The following is a 20,289-nucleotide window of genomic DNA, read 5'->3' on the forward strand; positions in this document are numbered from 1 at the left end:
GCCAAACCAACAGATGCCAAGGCTAACCTCCTGATACCAGCATGGCTTCTGGGTTTCTTGGTCTAGACATGAAACGGCTTCCAAGGTTGAGGTAAGTTTTCCTTCTTAGTTTCATAGTTTCTAGGGTCGGAAGGGACCTGAGTAGATCATCTAGTCCGATCATTCTTGCAGCAATACATCTCAGACCAAGTGTCCTCAAAATCTGGACTAATTCTTAGCCTGCTTTGCTTCCCTGCCCATGGGTTTCTCTTTGCAGTAGCAGCACCAGTAGCCTCACCAGTAAGTTCGTTCCCGTGAGATTTCTCAGCCCTGTCTGCAAGCTCAGAGAGGGCTTGGATAAAGCATGTGAACTCCGGATGCTTATTTGGGAACCTGAATTCCCAAACTTTGGAGGTTCCTTCATTACTATGCAAAGGGTGTTCAACCCCTTCCCTCCCCCAGATCCTGCCCCCTCCCCTCTCACCCTAGTATGTTAAAACTGGCTGAATTTTCATGATGAGAAAAAATAAGGGGGTGGATGGGGGGACCCATCAGCTGTGACCTCCTCAGATCGCAAGGCATCAAACCCACACAAGGAAAACAAAAGGCAGTTGGATTAGCATTTCCAAACAGAGCAGAGATGGGCCCCAATCGCTGAGCTGTTTATTCTAGGCGTTGATTTTCAATATTTAGAATGATTAGCAAGTGAAAGCAGGTTGTTGCCAGGATGGCTCTGTGCCAACTCCACGTTCAATGGAAGAGAGAAAAAGAAGGCAAGAAAAGGAGAGAAAAGAAGGGCTTATGTGTATATTTTCCTTCTGTGAACAGGAGATTGGGTTGGGGCGTTGATGTTTGCCCATTAAGAGAGGCTGATGGATTAAGGGAGAGCTGGGGGAATATGGCAAATAAATAATAAAGGAATAATCATGATGATCCTAATGAGTGGCATTGAGACAGCACCTTTCAGCCCTAAGCACCCTGCAGATTTCACACACTACTTTGCAAACTAGAAGCCAATCAATCCCTGCAGGTCTATGCCCAGCCAAGGCATCCATTGATTCCAGCAGGAAAGGCAGGGACCTGTCACCTCTCAGGATACTGCCCAGGGACTACAGTGCAAGCTTTGGATGAATAAGGACTTTAAAAAAAAAAAAAAGGCTTCAGGATTTGCCTAGACACTCATCCCTCTCCCCCCACCCCCAATTCTCCATCACTGAAATGAAGCCACCTCTTGAACAGTTTCTTCTAGACCCTGGAGCGTGGTAGTTGAAGACTTCAGTCTAGCAACACCCGTACCTGCCAAAGTCCCCACTGGGCAACTCGTGTGTTTAAAATGATGCATGTGCATAAGTGTCTTCCTGGATCTGGGCCACAGAGTGTCCTCCGTGGCAGCGGGGAGCGAGAAGGGAGGCAGCGTGCCATTGCTGACTGAAACCGCAGGAGGAGGCTAGGCCAGAAGACAGAGTTAACCAAATGGGAATGCAGCTAATCCCCTGCCCATTGAGAGCAGGCAGGGGCTTTTTTTCAGGTCTGACCAGCAGTATCATAGGAGCTGTGAAGGGGGAACCATGAAGAAGGGGATAATTATTCCACCAAGCTGGGGTTGTTAGGTGTTTCCCTTGAGCATTTCCTACTGTTGCCCTTGCTCCGCCAGCAAAAGTAATGATGGAAGCTCAAGCAGAGATCAGCTCCTGATGTCCTGTCTACCCCTGCCCAAAGCAGGTCTATGCAACACTTGCATCTTTTTCTTGGTCTGCATCTTGGTGTACCTCACACCTGGCAGCATGGCGATTGCTGGTAGAGCCCTACTGGCAGTCGTATGCACGTGAAGGAAAGCCTTCCCTGCCCTGGCTTAGGTACCTAGATCTCTGTTGCCTTGTACGATACGTAGTTAACTGTCCCAGGGCACAGTGTGCACACACAGGCGGTAATGCAGTACATCAGCATGTCATGCCTGCTTGGTACTGCTGTTTAAGGAGTACATACATGGCACAGGGTAGTGGGAAAAAAAAATCAGACCCTGCAGCCCAATATCGGTCGTACCTATGTTATCCATCGTCCCTATGTCAGTCACCCTTTTGGCTTTGGAGCTGCACAGGAAAAGTACACTAACCTGGGAGCCATCTTGGTCACAATCTCAATATGCAGGATGGCAGGAGGCCAGAGCATCACTGGTAGTCTATATAGTCCTCGCACTTGTAATCATTAAAGTAGACATTAGGAGCCACATCACACAGTCAAATGAATCCTTAATTACTTTGGCATAAAGCAGGAGCTCCCACAAGGCCAGGGGCGAATGCTCCCCTCTGTGAGAACAACCCAAGCAGGGGGATGGGAACATCATGACATTGCACTTGCCGAGCTGACTCCCAATTCTTCCCTTGTAGGGATGTGGTGGTGGGGGAGACATCCCCAAAAGCCCATGGATCTCAGGGGGCGTCTTAGAGGCCAAGGTCTTCCACAAAAAGCTTCTGCCTTGTAGGGTGGCCATCATAGAGGACATCCCTGTTTTCTGCTATTCTGTCCTCTGTTGATACGAGTCCTGATGAGTCCTGAAGAGAAAAATAGAGGACATAAAGGCATCCAGTTTTGTATCAGCTGAGGACAACCAGACTGCCATCTATGACAGCCACTCTAATGGTGAGAGAGAAGAGAAGAAACGCAAGGAGCGGAGATGTAGAAGAGACTGAGATGGTGAACAAACACCCAGGGGCCATGGTGCAGGGCATGGCTGATGTACGGAGATCAGAAAGAGAAACCAGCTGTGGGTAAGTAGAGACCAGCGCCATTGACTTTGGCAGGATTATGGACAGGAAAGGGGGAGGGGGAGGAGTTGGGGTCTTGCGTCTGCTCTGGGGAGATCCACTGGAGGGCACAGGGGTCTACGGGAGATCACGGGCCATCTCCCTGCCGTGCACTTCAGTTTGATCAGCTCCTGTCCGGGCCAGTCCCCTTGCAAACTGGAGAGCCATCTCAAACCTCTTTGGGACCTCGGTTGACTAAACAAGCAAATCTACTCCTCCGCTTTTCCATCCGGCTCGTTAGTTTTGCAATTTGTCCTCCCGCTGGCGTGCGGGTGGGGGTAGGGCCGAGGAGGGAAAACGCGCCACAGGCCCGGGAACCGGCTGAGGCAGCAAGATCCACGGAAGAGAAGGAGCCAGGCCTGTAAGCTGCAGTGTTTGAGATCACGCTCTTCCAGGCAAGCCCAGGCAGGCTGAGCACAGGAGGGGCCTTGACCTCCCTTTCTGTCTCTCCCTTTCTCGCTGAGTACACACAGTGCTTTGTAAAAGGCAGCCCAGTCTCTCTAGCCCACATTGGAGGGCAAAGTTTACAACCCAGGGAGAAAGTTTATTGTCTCGCATTCTTTCTCTCAATCTCCTTGGCTGGAGGAAAACCTCCTAGCTTTGATGGAAGAAAAGACAGCCCCCTCCAGCCCTCCCCTCCTCCTCTGCCTGGTTACTACAGTATTGTCCCCATCCACCCACTCCCTCCCCCTGCACACACATTATTTATACATCTTCTGGCTGCTGTAAAAAAAAAAAACTCATTGAAAAAATTTCACTTGGAAGTTTGTTTTGTTGGTTTCAAAGCCGAACAAAATGAGGTTGTTTCAGACCATGTGCGATGCTCTCTCTCCAGCCCCCATCCCTGCTTCAGAGACTTGACTCTTCCTACAGGGTCTTTCAGGGCAGGGGGAAAAAAAAAATCTGTCCGTTTAATTTTCTCCCCCCGCCATGTCTATGCAAAATGCTCACCCCTTTCCATGGGGATTAAGCCAAAATAAGCCATTTGCTTCTTGCAAAGCCAAAAAAAAGAAAAGAAAGAAAGAACAAAAAAAAGATGGCTGCTTCACATGGCTTGGCTTAGAACAGCCTTGCTGACACTAAACATAGAGGAAAATAAAATCAAAAAGTCAGCTCCTCCAAATAAGCAGGTTAGCTCCTAAATACTCCAAATGTTTAACCCGCCTGCCCCGCCACACACCATATCACAGTCCATTTATTTGCCTCCTGGGATGTGACCCTTTGACAGTCACTTTTACAAACATTTCTCTGCAAAGAGGCTAAGCTAGAGGCTTCCTTGAGACATCAAAGCTAGGGAAGCTAAGAGTCTCCCAATCACAAGACTCCAGGAGTCTGGGCTCTAAGAACAACACCACTTCCCCCTGCCAGTGAAATCGTGAGAACCGCCTGCCAGGCTCCAGCCTACTCCACAGGGCCATTACAGACTGCCTGGTGTTTGTAAGAAGGTGAGTCTGGCCCATGCTTTGGCCAAAAGATCTCTCCTCCAGCTGCGTGTCATGTATCAGCTGGCCTCCACCCCAGACACAGCTGCATTTCAGCAGGTCTCCCATCTGCATGCAGTTTATCAAGCACTTCACCATCATTGGAAATCAATGTGGGGTAGGGGAGGAGTCTGAAAGCCACCATGGCTTTCATCACCTCCTGGCTCAGATTTTACCTTCTGCTCCTCCCAGGTCACACTGAAAACACTCTGATCCTTCCCTTTCCATCGCCCTCATCCCAAGACACCCCCCCCCAAACCCCAGACCTACCCCACCCTATCCAGTGCAGCCAACTCACCTACCTGGGGTGCTGGTTTTGGGGATGGTGCATAGCAAACCCACACAGCCAGCAGTGAGGAGCCTCTTCCATTTGTGATGGGAAGAGTCCTGATAGCTGTGGCAGGTGCTGACTCTTAAGGCTTGGCGGGATTTGCATAGTGGCTGGTGTAAGTGTCCCGTAGTCCTGTGCAGGACTGGCTGTGGCAGCACCCCAAGGACTAAGGGCATGGGGAGGGAAGGAAGTAGCCGCAACTCTTCAGCCTTGCTGTCAGTATGTGGCTTTAAAGAACCAAGAACACAGCTTTTTGAGCCAGGTTTAAAAAGGCAGCTCCTCTTTATTAGTCAGGCTGGGGTGTGTTTGCTGCTCAGAGCTGGGGAAGCATTTGTGATTCCTAGACAAAAGCTGCTGCCCTAGTCCCAACCTGGCTTGGGACTGGTCTCTGAATGTGAGGAGGTGGAAGGAGAGAAATCCCCCCTCTCTGTTGGTGGTGTGAGGATGCCTCTCATTACTGCCCCACCTGCTTTTGCATCCTGGCTCTCGAGCTGCAGTAACCCCCCTCCTTTGGTTCAGGGAGCTCTGCACAAGCCACCTTTGATGCCTATGTCAGAGCTTCAATTTAAGCAACTGAAAGAGCTGCCAGCCCTTTTCCATCCCACCAGCCCAGGAGGCCTGAACCCAAGCTCCCTGCTTAGTAGTGCTGGGCCTCACTGTCATGGGACTGACACCTCTGCTATTGCCCTTTACCCTCTCTGCTGCTTGTTTGTCATCTCACCAGAGCCAAGGCAAGGCATCTGACAAGCATTTTGTTTTTTTGAATGAAGTTCCTCCTTCTCCAAGCAGGGCTCGTCACCCGTCGCCCAGCTCCAACTCCCACTGCCAGTCAAGGATGCCGTTACCAGAGATGAGACTAAAAACGTTGCCCCAGCCTGACTCCTTTTGCCCCAGCCTGACTCCTTTTGGGGCCCCGGGTGAAAACCTGACCAGAATCCAAGCAGTCAAGGAGGACCAACGGGCCCACGGGCTGAGAGGATGGGAGATCCATCAATGGAGCCACATCAGACTGAGATGACAATGCAAACTTTTTTCTACAAACCCCCCCGGGCGTGTGCATCCCCTGCCCCTTGTTCCAGGCCCTCTCCTGCTATTGCCCCATGCCTCTGCCTGTAGGTGAAGACTGCATCGTTATCCCTAGACTTGCTGAGCCGATTGATCGGGCTCAGTGTTCCCCGAATGCCGTGCCTCTGTACAGCTCCAAGGTCACGAGGAGTTCACTCTCCCCTGCCTTTTATGCTGCTTTCCCCCCCCACCGCCTCTGACATCCTTGTGGAGCCAATTGCATTTCAGCGTAATTAACCTCAAGTGGTTTCATCTATTACTGTCTCCTTTGTGCGCCTTCTACCCGGTACCTCCCAACCTCCTTCCCTGGGTTGCTGGGGCTTCTCCTCGGCGCTACACAGCTCGCTGGCTTTGAGATGGAGGATGTCTTTGCCACCACAACAGCCCTTTGAACAGGCACTTGCTGATTCAATTGTTTTCAAAGCACCTGACCCCTCGTGCCCCTGCTCTCATTACCATCCAGTTCAGTTATGAGAATGAGGAAAAGCTAAAACTGCCCTTTTCTCTGGCCCGGCTTAACAAAGTGGCTTTGGGGCAAACCTGAGAGAGACCTAGCATTGCATAAAAGTGTACTACTCCTTGGCAGTGCTGAGGAGATGCATAAGAGACAATTTGAACTCAACAAATGCACACAGCATCCCTCTGGTCCAAGCCATTGTTTGCAATGAGAGTTTTAGCTACTGCCTTGCAATTCCCCTGGCAGGATAGCACAGGATGCTCGTAAACATTTCACTTGTCCATGCCTCAGTCGCCCATCTGTAAAGGTAAAACACACTTCTCCGCTGTCTCCCACTACGTATATACAGACGAAGGCACTCCACAATCTTAGGCAGACCATGACACAAAGCCTCCCTGGGGCTCTGTCCCCATGTTATGGTCCCACCTATAGTCTTTGAGTGAATTAGGATCCCCCTACAACCTCAGGGAAGCTGGAGCAATACTGTGAGGACCCCTTCTCCCTACAAGACTGGCAGCAGGGCTCCTGTTACCCTCAGAAGCTCTGGGCTTGGCACACGCGGGGGCAGAGGGCTCTACCCCAACTGAGAGAGACAGCAATGGCATCTCTCAGTACTAATCTCAGCATCTGAGGTGTGTGTGTTTGGATAGGCCAGGCCCACCACTCACTTACCCACCTGCCCCACAGACAGTGCCCTGCCAGGGTAGCGTTGGTGAGGACACCAGCCACAGTGAATGTTAGCGCCCCATTGAGATGAATTCTGGTTGCACTTCTGTGAGCAGGCTCTCTTCAAGCTCAGGCAGAGGCCGCGTTGTTAGCTACACTCAGACCATGTCTGCAAGCTTCCTTTCTCAATGGTGAGATCTGGGGACATATTATTATAATACAAGTTTAAATTCAGCTACAGTCACAGGATCTGGGGTATAAGATACTGATCTATTTTACTTCTCTCTGGCAGTGATGTGCCACTGCCTCAGTCTCAGAGTTTTATTTATAATACTTTAGATATTGCAATAATACAAATAATAAGCATAACATTTCATTCTTGACCTCCCAAGTTGTCCTATTCACACCCCACCAACCTATGCATCTCTGAGAAAAGAAAGACGTGTTCTCCATTGATTAGGACATTACACTAAGGCTTGAAAGACCTGGTTTGACGCATTTGTTCTGTCTCAGCCTTCCTACATGAACTTGATTAAATAGCCTGAACTATGACAAGAGTACTGCCCTTCTCATAGGGGTACTGGGAGGCTACATCCATTAAAAGACTGAGAGTCACTTATTTCCTACAGTAATGAGCCATCTAGGTATATAAGCTGGACAGAAAAAGCAGCAAGGAGGCAGAAGTAGTTTTTCATTTTTAAGGTTTTTTATTTATTTATTTGTAAATAGCTTTCCATGAAAAAAGGTTAAATTGCACACTTATCTTTGCAGTTCTTCAGCATCAGTATGGAATAGGCCTCAACACAGGAAAAAATGAAACCAAAAAGAAGCATTATAAAAAAACCCCCAATAACACCTAGGCCCAGTCTGAACCTTGGTAGCCATGGAATGGAGATGAGATTGATGTGGTTATGTCTTGGTTCAGAAATGCTCCCAGCTCTTGAAGCAGGGCAACTAGTGGGGGGGTGAAGATTTACCTTTTTTTTTTTTGCAGAGGCATTTTGGAGGTTGTTCATCAAGTCATAGATATAGTTCTAATTTTCCCCTGGTCCATCCCATGCAACTAGTAGGACCATACTACAGTCCCAGTGTCTTGCACCTGCTGACTCACCACCAGACAATAGCTGAACAGTTGATCTTAATAGTCCCACCCCACACCAGCAGTCACCTGTATGGTGATCCGGGACCAGTGCTCCCAGCTACTGGAAATCTGCATAACTCCAGCGAGGTCAGCGGAGAAAAGCAGAACTGCCCCAGCTGAGAACGTAGCCCAAAATACCTGGAAACCCAAATGCAAAGCATTGCATTTCTGACCTCTGTGATCTTGAATGCAAGTGAATGCATCAGTTAATACAAGGATTTTCTTTTAGGTTTGTTAAGCTACAACTAAACTCCCGCTGAATTAGACTGCTCCCATTAAGGTTCCTAAGTTCTTATTTTCTTACAAAAAAAATGTTTAGGGTTTTTCTTTCTTCAGTAAGTTTAACATACTCCAAAGAAATTACATACTGTGCTAACTAGGAGCTATTTTAACTATATCACCTACGACAACAGAGAGACTTAGAATCTGATTCTCTATAGCTTGAATTCAAGTTTTAGCAAGGTTTTTGTTTGTTTGTTTGTTTTTTATACTACCAAAATATTTCTAGGCTGCCTATGCATACTTCACAGTTACTCTTCCACACTCCCAGTACACAACAAAACCTGGGCCAGCTCTCCCGTATCGATCAGCATAACCCCCCTGGGACTTGGTCAACTTATACTAGCTGAGGAGCTGGCACAGATTGCTAGAAGTCTTCAGAAATAATTATGTCAGGTTGCTTCTCTTTGTCCTGGCTTCCGGGTAGTCAAAAAACCACCAGGATTTTCTAACTGCTTTGGAGATGACCATAGCAAGCTGGTGTCCCCTTCACATGTTTCCAAGGACAGGGGGACAGGTTTTGCTTTTGGCCTAAGGCAAGACAGTTAATGTATCCCTGTCTTGCCATCCCCATCTGTAAAGTGAGAATGATAATACTTGCTTCACAGGGGTGCTGTGAGTTTTAACCGATTAACCGTTGCACAGCGCGTTGAGGGTAGTAAGTGCTGAGAAGTCTTGTTGTCTCAGGAGAGAAGCAAAGTAGAAGGTAAGTATGTTAGAGAAGGCAGAAGAGGGGGCTTTAGCCTCTTCTTTCATCCCCAGCGTCTGTTGCATGCACAGTCTTTGGCCTATGACTCGTTGACTGAGCCTGGATCCAGATTTTATTCCATTTTATTTTTTTGTTAGTCCAATACAAGAGCATTAGTTTAAATAAAAAACAAAACAGTTGGTCCTCATCACCCCGGGTGGGAAACCCAAACACAACAATGCAATGAAATAAAGAAACGTTTTCCCATGGTCCTGGCAGCTCCCTCACCAACGCTGAGAAAAGCCCGGTCCTTCATATGCCTCCTGGATGACCCTAAAGACTGCTCAGAGCCTGACACATGAGCAGACAAGGGGGCATCCCGGTTTCTGATCAGAAAAGAGAGAGTTGTTTTGACAGCGGTTCAAAACCATAGAAGGTTCACAGTGATACAATCCTAGACCTTATGGCAAACATGGCCACGCACGATTTGCAGCAAGGAGTTCAGGATATAAAAAGCTAAAAAACTAAGAGCAAGCACAATCTGGAGAAATTAAGATCCCCTTTGTTCCTCCCTGGTCTTGATGATTTTCTTGATCCTTAAAGAAATCCATTGCTTCCGATGTAGGAATTTTCCCTTGCATATTTTGTTACCACAAACACTTGACACACTTCATATTTAATTTGCAGAACAATTAACATGTCTCTATATAGTAAAAACAGGACCCCATTTCCATTGCCATCCCGCCAACAAGATACTCTACTGATTGTGCATTGGTGCTAAAAATATAGGTCTCTTTGAATATAGATATATATATAATAAGACTATATAAAAAAATCTGAAGAGGCAGACTTGCTGAATTGCATCTGATTTTTCAGAACTCGTCTTCTTCCCTAGCCCCAATTAAGGAGGGAGGCTGCACTCATACAAGCCAGAAGGGACCTTTATTTGCCTGTTATCTAATTATCTCATGTTATACCTGGGAATTTCCCTGGATAGAAAATAAAGAGAGAGAGAAAGACAAATGGAGAGAAGAAAGACGAGAAAATTGCACATGGTCTATAATGTCCTAAACCACCAGGAAATCTCATCTGTCATATCTAACTTAGCAGGTGTTCTCTTCTAACCAAAAAAAGGGAACACATACCCCTTCCATTCCCATGAAAAATAGGATAATCCATTTTTCTTTTAAAAACACAAGTACAAAAATAAGTACAGTTATTCTTTTCTCTTGGGGAAACCCAAGGGCCAGAAACTTTTCCCAAAGGGTTACTTAAAGATATATCCAGCCAAGATGTTCTGTTTTTTTAATTTGGAGTTTTGTGAGTACCCATACTTTGCAAGTGATAAAGTCACCATATATGTTTCCGTTTCTGGAAATTTCATCTCTTGTAAGTTCGAACGGTGCTGGGATCTTCCTGCTAAAAGATAAAGTCTGCCTGGGTTCAAGCTGGTTCTTCCAACTGGGAGCTGCCTCTTATAAAAATGATCCCACACTGCTCCAGTCATTCATGTCTGTTGGCAAAGAAGAATCATTGAGTTCAAACAACTGGTCCATGTTGACTGAGTTTGAGAGGTAATCATTTCTCCCTTCATCCCAGGGATGCTGAAGAAAAGATGTAGCCATGAAAGTTTCATCAAAGTCCAAGTTGTTCTGGTTGGCTTCTGTAAGGACCTGATCCTGCCCAACTGGGCACCATTCCTGAGGGCAGTCAATGTGTCTTCCATGTACTGTCAAGTCCACATCTCTGGTTATTGGGCTAATAGGAGGTGTGAGCTCCAGGTCCTCAAAAGTAGAGAAGTCACCATTCAAGGTAGTGTCAAAGATGGCTTCCCAGTCAAAGTCACCTTTCAGTGATCCTAGCTCAGTTTGTTCTTCCTGGGTGAGTAGAGGGGAGCTAGAGAGACGAGATGTTTTGTGTGTCCGTTTGGGCAATGGCTGTTTCCGCTTGTGGCCCATTTTCCCATCTGCTGGATTCCAGTTCTGGTCGCTGGTGACTTCCTCAAACTCTTTGAGCAGCTGCTGAGACTCCATGTTGACGTTCAGGATGCCGTTGTTGGTCCAAGAGGATGCTGCCTGATTAGGAGCCGAGCCAGTGTCTTGCTGGACTCTGTTGGTGAAGGCTGGGTGGATCTGCACAGGAGGCATCCTGCGTTTTTTGAAGGCCCCATTCATGAGCCTGTCAGCATACTGAGGGTCAATTTTCCAGAACCCACCTTTTCCTGGCTCATCCTTCTCACGGGGCACCTTGATGAAGCACTTATTCAAGGACAGGTTGTGCCGGATGGAGTTCTAAGCCAAAAAGGAAAACAGCAAAGTTGAATACATGCAACTTCATACACAATCCACCTGTTTTTTTAATTAGGAGTTTTGTGAATACTCATACTTTGCAGTTGATAAAACATAACATAAACCACGCAAAAGGGCAAATGAGCCCATCCTCACCAGGTCCCCGGATAAAGAGGCAGAGATTACAATAGTAAGACAAACCATTCTGGGCTGACTGCTGAATGGTGCCACATTGTAGATCCTCCGCCTTGTTTTGTGGCCCCCAAAGAGATGGTGGAACGGAGCTCCATCACCTTTGTTCTACATCACCTTGAGCAGCAGGGGCCAAAGGGCCTGGGGCCAAAGTCTACTGAAGACACTGGAAGACTTCCTGTTTGCTGTTTGGATCAGGCTCACAGAGCAATGAGACTGGGGAACAAGTGAGTGGTCAACAACATTCCCAGCTAGCTCTAGGAATGAGTGATAAAAGTGTTAGCATCAGTTGGAAATCACTTGGCCAAAATAGCTTTATATAGATTCCCTGCTACCTCTGATTTCACCATGGTGCCTAGAGATTGAACCGGCACATACAATCCCTTACTCAGGAACGACCTCTCTGGACAAGCCTATGGGATGCTTATTCCCCACTCTGAGCAGACTATACAAATGGCTGCTCTGGGCTGGAGTGCAGCATACTGGGACAACCACTTGCACTGCATTTGCACACCCGTTTGTTGGGCCCATGGCTAAATTTCTCCCATAGATCCCAACGCTTGGGAAAGCTTGGTATGAAATCAGTCTGTATCTTCATGAACACAAATCAAACTAGCTGGGAAAAAAAGGGGGCGGGGGAGAAAAAAAAAGGGGGGAAAAAAGAGGAGTTTCTGCTCCCGTCGAGCTGTTCTGAAAAACATGAATGTGTCTAGAGTGATATGCATAATCAGAAAGGAAACTCAGTTATTGGGTAAATAACGCTGTGTTACATTGCACAATGCCTAGAGTGTGTTAAGAGATTGGATATGGTGAAGGGTTTTTTTTTTTTTTCAATGTTGCCTGGATATCTTTATGCTTATTCATCCATAATCCGTATTGCCGAATAGCAAAAACAAGGCTTGAATGCCTGGAGTGCTAAATAAAAAAAACACAACAAAAACCTTCCTCTGGGCTGAAACTCCTCGGGCATGCTGGCTCGCCTCCAAAACACGCAGCTCTCCCAGGAATCTATCCATCTCCCCCCTGTGTATGGGTGGCATGACCTTTTGAGTCTGCCTCCACTTACAGGAATTGGGGTGGGGGGGATGAGAATACAGTCATGATGGGAGAAAAGGAAAGAAAGGCAAGGGGAAAAAAAACCCCAGCCCAACAATTCCTCCAAAAGCTCCAGACTTCGGTGATTCAGGATTTACTGTTTAATGAAATTTTACAAGGGTCAGAGAATTCCAAGCCAAATTCTCTACCCCTACCCCGAAATTTCATTCAGCCTGGCTGGTCGACAGTTGATTATTACCCAGCCAGTTAGCATATTTATCATTCCTCCCTGCAAAAAAAAAGAGAAAAAAAAAAAAAAATCAATCAAACCACCTGTGTCTATGCAGAGAGGGATTGAGAACTTTTGGTTTTTTAATAAGCTCATTTAATTAAAAATGCAGCGATTCTCCAGATAGGAGATTGCAGGAGAAGGCAAAGCATCAGCACTTAGCTCCTATCCGCCTACTCCGGTGAACTCACCAGCGCACCAGAATGCTGACTTCCTTACAAGTGCTGGGGGATATAAACTGAAAAAGAGCCTCATCTGGGTTGCTCCTCTGTCTAGGGGAGCGTTCCTTAACCGCCCATGTCTGCAGCCTTTGTGACTTGTACCTCTCACCATTGGTGAAGCTGGGCTGGGTCAGTGGACCTGCTCCCAGTTTACACAGCAAGTAGGAAGAGAATCAGGTGTTGCTGGGCCCCTGCAGGTTCAACCTCCAGTGCGGACTGGGGAGCACTCGCAGCTGCACTGTTGAGCGTTGGAGCAGTTGAGAGTGAATCAAGTTGAAGGGGAAACCCTGGGCACTTGCTGAGCTAGTCATGGTGCAGAGCTAGAAACCACTACCCTAGCTAACCTCCATCTCGATGGTTCCACTGATGTGTTTAAATCTCGAAGGGCTCTGACTCAGGTCTCAAGCAGGGTAGATTTGGTTTCTTTTCTTTGGGCCCTTACAGGGATGGCCAACACGCAGGATTAGCTGAAGCCCTAATGGGATAAGAGTAATAGGGAACCTGGGTAACTTGACTTTGCAGCCTGTGGCCGGTCACCACCACTGTAGCAAGAATGGACCTGATTTACCTCTGTGCCGATGCAGAGTCCAGCATAGACTTCATAGCCAGCTTGAACCTCTCCTGTGCCAGGGCAGTCAGGTCAACTGAGCCCCCAGTGGCAAGGCCAGCTCTCAACCAGCATCCTGCTTGCTACGATGCCCTATGGACACTATGTCAGCCTGGGAATACCGTGATGGAGGAACTCCCTGACCCCACCTCCTCCCACCAGTGGTATATCCCCAACATGCCTCCTGTGCCAGGGGTTCCTGTGTGTGCACACAGGGCACTGAGCCAGGCAGGCAGGGAAAGCCCCTGTGCTCTGGCATTCCTTAGGGGGCATGAAACTCTTAGGTAGCCACCACTGAATGGGAGCTCCATGACACAGCTCCCTAACCCATCAGCTGTGGCACAGCTGCAAGCTAGGGGCACAGCTGGGTTTTCAGAGCAGTGCAAGACGTTATTTATCATCAGCATCATCTCCAGCAACCCTGTAGCTTAAGGGAAATTGTTCATATAGACAAGAGGCACAGAAAGTCTTCCATGAGTCGGGGGACACAGGTGACGTGGACAGTGTTTTGGGGCCTCCCTCTGAGCAATGAAGTCTCTCCCTACCCTTGTTCCACAAGCACCTGAGAGTGTGAGCATTTGTCTCAAAATAGACACCATTTCTCATTGTGGTATATTTTGGGAAAGAATGGAGTTTATAAATCTACATGTTTCTGCTCAGGGATTTTCTAAATGAAGGTGTCTCCCCTTCCTCCAAATCTTTTCCTCTGTGGCCTATGAAACTGCTGACTCAGAGAGCTGACGGATTCATTAATCCACCAGGGAACTGCAGAAATAAATCCTCAACCTCAAGACCGACAGCTCCTGCATCTGAAGAGAGCGCGGAGATGGTGCTCAGGGATGGAGATGCCTCCCCAGGAGAGCTGCATCAAGCTGCAAAGAGGAGTTTCAACCACTTGTGGCAGAATCTGTACCGTTCACAACCATCATCAAAATGGTAGTGGCTTATGCCAGGTACCAGGATAATGGCTGTCTCACTGCAGCCAGCAGCTCTTGTAGTCAAAGCCATTTTTCGAGGCATTGTTCAGTTCACAAGCTCCAGACTAGGGAAGTCTCGGCTGTGTCCTTGATCCTGACTGTTCTAGAAGTTCAGCACATCAGATAGTTTCCCTGCCTGTGTCTCTTCAACTCGCTTTCTTCCTTCCTGCTGTTTGTTTTGGTCTCCTCTCACCTTCTCTTCCCCCTACCCCCCCCCTTTTTTTCTTCTTACTATCCTCCCATCCTGTCTTTTTCCCCAGTCTCTTTTCCTACCCTTTCCTCCCTTATTATTCCCTCTTCTTGCACATTCTTTTCCTACCCCTATTTTCGCTCCTCCCTTCATTGCTCTCTGAACCAAATTTTCTTCTCCACTGTACCGCTGCAACACACTGTAGTCAATACAGATGCTCCAGAGAAACGGAGAACAGAATGCATCCTTCTGTCTCTCAATCTCAGCCTCTTTTCAGCAGTGGAGATGCCCTGGACAATCACTAACTTTACAAGGGCAAATTCCTGTTTACCCTGGGCTACATTCTCATTTACTGAAGCTCCTGTATGCTACTGAATGTTCACTCCTGGCAAACCTCGGTACAAAGCATAGCAAGTGTCATTAATTGCACCCTGGAGAGACAGAGAGAAAAAGAGAGAGAAACACTGCCATGACCAGGAACGTTAGAAGATCTAGCAATGCTAATTGGCCGGTAGAAAGTTCATTATTTCTTCCGAACTGCGTAGGATTTCCTGTTACCTCTTTAAATACAGCTAGGCCAATTGCTAGACACATCTTGTTGGTGCATGGTGTGTTTCTCCTCCTGTATCTCTCCAGACCAACTTGGAGTTGGACCACCAACAGCTCTAGAGAAATGCCTGCCTTCATCTGTTTGAACAGGTGCCCATCACTGTATTATCTCCAACCCCAACCCAGTCTTCTTCCATGAAAGAGAGACGGAGAGATGGAGGTCACCTTTGGTCACCTACCTGCCAGGTGGGGTCAGCATGTCTGAAGTAGCAGAAGTTATCTGTAATCCATTTGTAGATGGCCGAGAGGGTGATTTTGCTTTTCTTGCTGGCTTCCATGGCCATGCAGATGAGTGTGGCATAGGAATAAGGTGGCTTTACGTGAGGGTTGGTCTTATAGTCGATGTCTTCCATGGGCTGGGCCTGCATGCCCACTCCAAGATGAGCAGTTCGGGACGTAGAAGAAGAAATGGGCTTGCCAGGGGTATGGGGCATCCCCATGCAAGCTGGGTCAGCAGCCAAGGGTGAACATGGAGCAGCTGAGCCAGGGATCTTGTGGTAGTCGTGAGGGTCCGAGCTGCTGGGAGAGGAGGAAGACTTGCCCACATTGGCATTGATGATGGAGAACTCTTGCAGCCACTGAAGACTGGTGAGGCTGTCGTCCAAATTGCCAGAGTCCCCCATGCTGCTTTCCTGCCCTCTTTCTTCCTCTGCCTGTAGGTTCAACCAGCTATCAGCCATGTCTGAGGAGGCTAGAATAGGCAGATCCAACATTTAGAAGCTGATGGGTGAAAGGGGCAAGGGAAGGGAGCTGGGGAAAAGAGCGATCCTGCAATAACAACATGAAGAGATTCAAGATCCTTGGCATAGAGGCAGCTCATGAGCACTTCAGCAGGTTTTCAGCCTGAGGCTCACAGAGTGGAGGCTACATCTATCCCTAGTGCACCCCTGCCAACCTCCCAGAGCTCCACTCGGGGTGGGGGACACAAGTCGCTTCTCCATCCAGCCTCTTCCACAAAGCTGTTTGCTTTCAATCACTGTTAAAATCTGATGGGATTCCCTGAAACACCTGTGCCATTGACAGCAAGGATTCGCCTGACTCGCAAAGAAAGCTCCCCAGTAGCTTTGAAGTTAGGGACATGGCACTATTACTAGCACAGAGGTGTTCAACCAAAGCAGACTTCTATATCCTCCTAGGCAGTAATCCTGTCCTTGCTCCATCAATAGCCAACATTTCTCACGCTGCCGTGAATATTTCTTAGGCTGCTAACTTTCATGCCCTGTGTTTATTTCTCTTCATGCAGGGTACTGCCATTTTAGCAAACAACAGGTGTACGTGGTATAACATACAGCATGTGTGTGCATATATAATCTATATTTACAGCAATCTAGATTCAGATGCCCTCTGTCTATTAATTTAAGCAGGAGAGGTGCCTAAGTCCCTTAGCCTGCTACAGAAAGCATAACTTTCTCTATCTTTAAAAGAGGCAAACCATCAGGATTAGCACACAAACTGTCATTTCAGGCCCCAAAAAGGTATTTTCTGTGATAAGCCAACGGCCGAAGGGGACGGCAAATTTTTCTGAGACGCGTCATATGACTCTCGCAGATGCTAAGTAGCCGAGATAAAATGTTGGGGGCGCTCCGTGAAAATGTTCAGAGTCCAGCAAGCCCCCGCAGGATTTCTAACAGAGACACCCTCTGTTTTAATAAAGGAAAACGGACAAAAAATAAAGGGAAGGGTCACCGTACTAACCCGTTTAAACTCCAGACTATTATTAGTCAGTGGCGGGGGGGGGGGGGGGGCGGCAGGGAAGACCCTCTGTAAATACACCTGCAATGAAAAACCAAACCAAACCAACTTGGGCAGAGTTATACATTAACTCCCGAATCAATTTTCCCACTAATGGCCTTGACTCCAGTCGCGGGCGTTGCAGTATCGGCGGCTGGAAAAGTTGTCGGATAGACCTGGTGTCAGAAATACAGTGCAAGGCATTTCCCACGCAAAGGGACCACCTCGCCCAGCGGTTCGGGGGTCCTTACCTGAGGCTACGCAAAGTCCCACCGCGTCCAAAGTTCCCAACAAAGCAGGAATGTTCTGGAAAGGGGGAAAAAAAAGGGGGGGGGGGAATTTCTACTTTTCCCCCTGGGATAAATTATGACCCAAAGCCCTGCCAGAGCTCCTTTATTCCAGAGCTGCAGTGATTTGTAAGCAGCAGAATGACTGTCATTAAGTAGCTGCTCCAAAAGGCTTCGCTGGCTGCTATGGAAACGCTCCGCCCCTGTAAACAGCTTCCATCCCTCCCATTGGTCCAGAGATCTCCATGGAGAGCTCAGTCACTCGCCAGTCTGCTCTGTAGTTTTGCCACTTTTGCGCTGCCTCGCGCTCTCCCCCCGTCCCTCCCGCTTCGCAAAGGCATTTCTCTTCCCCGGCCCAGCGATTCGGATCTGGACGGCGAGACAGGCCAGTGGTCCCGCTGGCCCCGCCGAAACCGGGGCGGGGTTCGTTTCCTCAGGGGCGGCCGGTGGTGTGTGGGGGAGCTCGGCCCCTGGCCCGCGCGTGGTGGTAGCCCGGAGCGGGCATTGGGAATGGCTGCTCTGAGTTTCATTAAGACAAATGAAAGTCCATTTGAAACCACTCTCAGCCGCCCATTGTTCATGTGGACACGAAACAAGCTGCTGCCAAAAAAAACCAACTGGGCCACCAGAGCGATCCATGCCTTGAAAAGAAGGGAATGATTTAAAACCGCTCCTCTGCCCCTCGGGACGAGCCTGTGCCTCCGTCTCCTCCACCGGCTCCACTTGCCATTTAGCGGCCCCTCGTCCCTGCCCATGCAACTGGGCTCCTGTTCAACGGCCTCCCCGGCGTCCAGGCCGTGTGTGGGGAGAGGATGATGAAGAGGCGGTGGCAGCATTCATGTGGAAAGGTCTGTGCCCTCCTCGAGGCTTTGCTATGAGGAGGATTAAGAGCGCGCTGTCCGCGCGGCTGAGCATTTGGAAGCCAAAATCATCCCCCTTGCAACCGGCGGAGTTGCTACCAGGCCGGGAACGGGCCCCTTTGTTCCTACCTGGTTCAGCTCTGTGAGGCTGCGTTCGTCTGACCTCTGCGTAACCTACGGTAATTAGATCAAAGGGAGAGCTGAAGGGGGGCGAGGGGCCCAGCAGACCCCCTCAATCAAAGACCCTGCTGGGTCCTTCCTATATTTAATTAAGATGGTTACAGTCACATTCCCTTATAATGAGTCCCTGCCCCCCCGCCAGTCAGTTATTCTAAGAGTCCTTAATGAAAAATCCCCCCCCGCCCCCCATGTGAAGAGAAAAGCCCCTTGCCCTTTGTACACCCAGCCAGGGTCAGGGCCAGGCATCTCCTGGAAGGGGAAAGCACCCCCCACACCCTGCATCACCTCGGACCTGCTGGAGGACGGGGGAGGATTTTAGTATGCAAGGGCTGCTAGCTGAGGCTCTCAGTGCTGCCTGTGTGTCTGAGCCGGGCCTCCAATGGGACCGCACCAACATGACCACACACTTCTGGCATCCCAAATCCCTGTTAATCAGTCATCCCAGCCACTGAAACGGGGCCACGCTATGATGGGACTGAAAGGAATAAACAAAACTCCCCACTTCTCCCTCCTCCCAGTAAAGGACGGGAAGGGGAGGGAGGCTGAGAACAGCCAGGACTGCTGAGTGCCTCAAGGAAACTCCATCAGTGGCTGCCGTGCACGGTGAGAGCCAGTACGGGCCACGATGATCTTGGCTGGATCCACCTTGATGTATGATAAGTGACCCGGCCACTCTCTGGTCTCTTCCTGAAATGAGAGAGCCGTTCTCCCAACCCCCCCCACACGATGTTGGTACTGCAACATCCATACAAAAGCACCTCCCAAAGCTTCGAGGCTGGTCACACGCCACCGTGTCACGGCAGGGATGGATCGGGCTCAGCACAAACAGGACAGCAGTCATTTTGGCTGACACCGGGAAGACTGTGGATGGGGTCTCTCCAGAGCTGAAAGTGAGAGATGTCACTTAGCAGGAGCTCCAGTTGATTGACATCAGCTATGGGGAGGCACCAGTAATGCATTTTGCTCCATGGATAGCACACAAAAAAGGGTGACAATGGTGTCCGTATACTATGCAATGGTGCATGGGGACATGGCAGCTGTTGTCCTACTCAGAAAGATAAGGCAGTAAATAAATGTCCTTTCATTCCTCATGTTTCCAACAAAAAGAACCAGGTGCCAGTGCCCTAGGCCACTAAAGCAACACAACTTTGAAAAGAGGGCCTACAGCTCCCTGGACAGCCTGGAAGATGAAGCTAGGAGTTGAGAAGTATTCATGAAAGGGCATCTTGGAAAGTCCCAGGACAGCCCTTCTCAGCGCTTGACCAGGACTCTGAAGCAACAAAAGAGGAGGCTGTTCCCTTTCACTGCTAATTTGGGCTCACAGAGCTGGAGCATTCACACTCAAAGCTCCACTGGCAAGGAGTTAAACCATCTCTGCTGAGCAGACTAAGACATCCAGTAGAGTCTCCTGCAGCTTCTCTCTCTCCTAAAGGCTCCCCTCCTTAATCCCAATACTGTAGAAGGTGGTTTTCCTTCAAGGACCCAGAGGATTTTCTGAAGGCTTCGTTACAGCAACAGCATCAGGCAACAATCAGGGAATTGATGTGTTTTCTAACTTCCACCCACCCCTGCCAGTTCATGCAATAATGGGAAGGATACATTGGCCTCCTTAGAGAAGATACCACTTTCCTCCAGGCTCCCTTGTTATCCCAGCACAAGTACCCCTTGGTGATATTCGGAGCTAACCTGTTCTACCCTGCTATGAAGAACTGTGTAGTTGGAAACAGCTTGGAGTGGTGTTGATTACGGGTCTGGGGGAAACTGCAGTCTTGTTTGCTGTTGATACTCAGGAAGTCATTACAGGTGGGATCCTGTCAGCCTCTACCAGCCCAGTCCCTTCGGAGAGAAAGTTGTCACTCAAGCAACGGGAACTTACCTGAGTACATCAAAGGCTGAGCGTCCTCCTCAGGACTGGGTTCTACATGCTGCTTT

General features: G+C 48.8%; 1 protein-coding gene across 4 annotated transcripts; it reads right to left on the minus strand.

The window, feature by feature from the left end:
* Positions 1 to 7,467: 7,467 nt before the first annotated feature.
* On the minus strand, positions 7,468 to 20,255 carry FOXJ1 (forkhead box J1). Of its 4 annotated transcripts, none has more exons than XM_019542642.1 (4): positions 18,643 to 20,255; positions 18,307 to 18,351; positions 15,479 to 15,990; positions 7,468 to 11,182 (listed from the first exon to the last, which is right to left on the minus strand). In XM_019542642.1, the coding sequence occupies exons 1-4, from the start codon at positions 18,752 to 18,754 to the stop codon at positions 10,367 to 10,369; spliced, it is 1,485 nt and encodes a 494-aa protein (XP_019398187.1). In that variant the 5' UTR covers positions 18,755 to 20,255; the 3' UTR covers positions 7,468 to 10,366. The 4 variants fall into 4 exon arrangements, with proteins under 4 accessions (XP_019398187.1, XP_019398190.1, XP_019398189.1 ...); XM_019542645.1 differs by lacking the exon at positions 18,643 to 20,255 and adding an exon at positions 17,282 to 17,336 and having other exon boundaries at positions 18,307 to 18,489; XM_019542644.1 differs by lacking the exons at positions 18,307 to 18,351; positions 18,643 to 20,255 and adding an exon at positions 17,282 to 17,632.
* Between the last annotated feature and the right edge of the window lie 34 nt (positions 20,256 to 20,289).

Source organism: Crocodylus porosus, unplaced genomic scaffold (genome assembly GCF_001723895.1).
Source record: "Crocodylus porosus isolate Cpor-Errol unplaced genomic scaffold, CroPor_comp1, whole genome shotgun sequence".
Classification (NCBI taxonomy): domain Eukaryota; kingdom Metazoa; phylum Chordata; order Crocodylia; family Crocodylidae; genus Crocodylus; species Crocodylus porosus.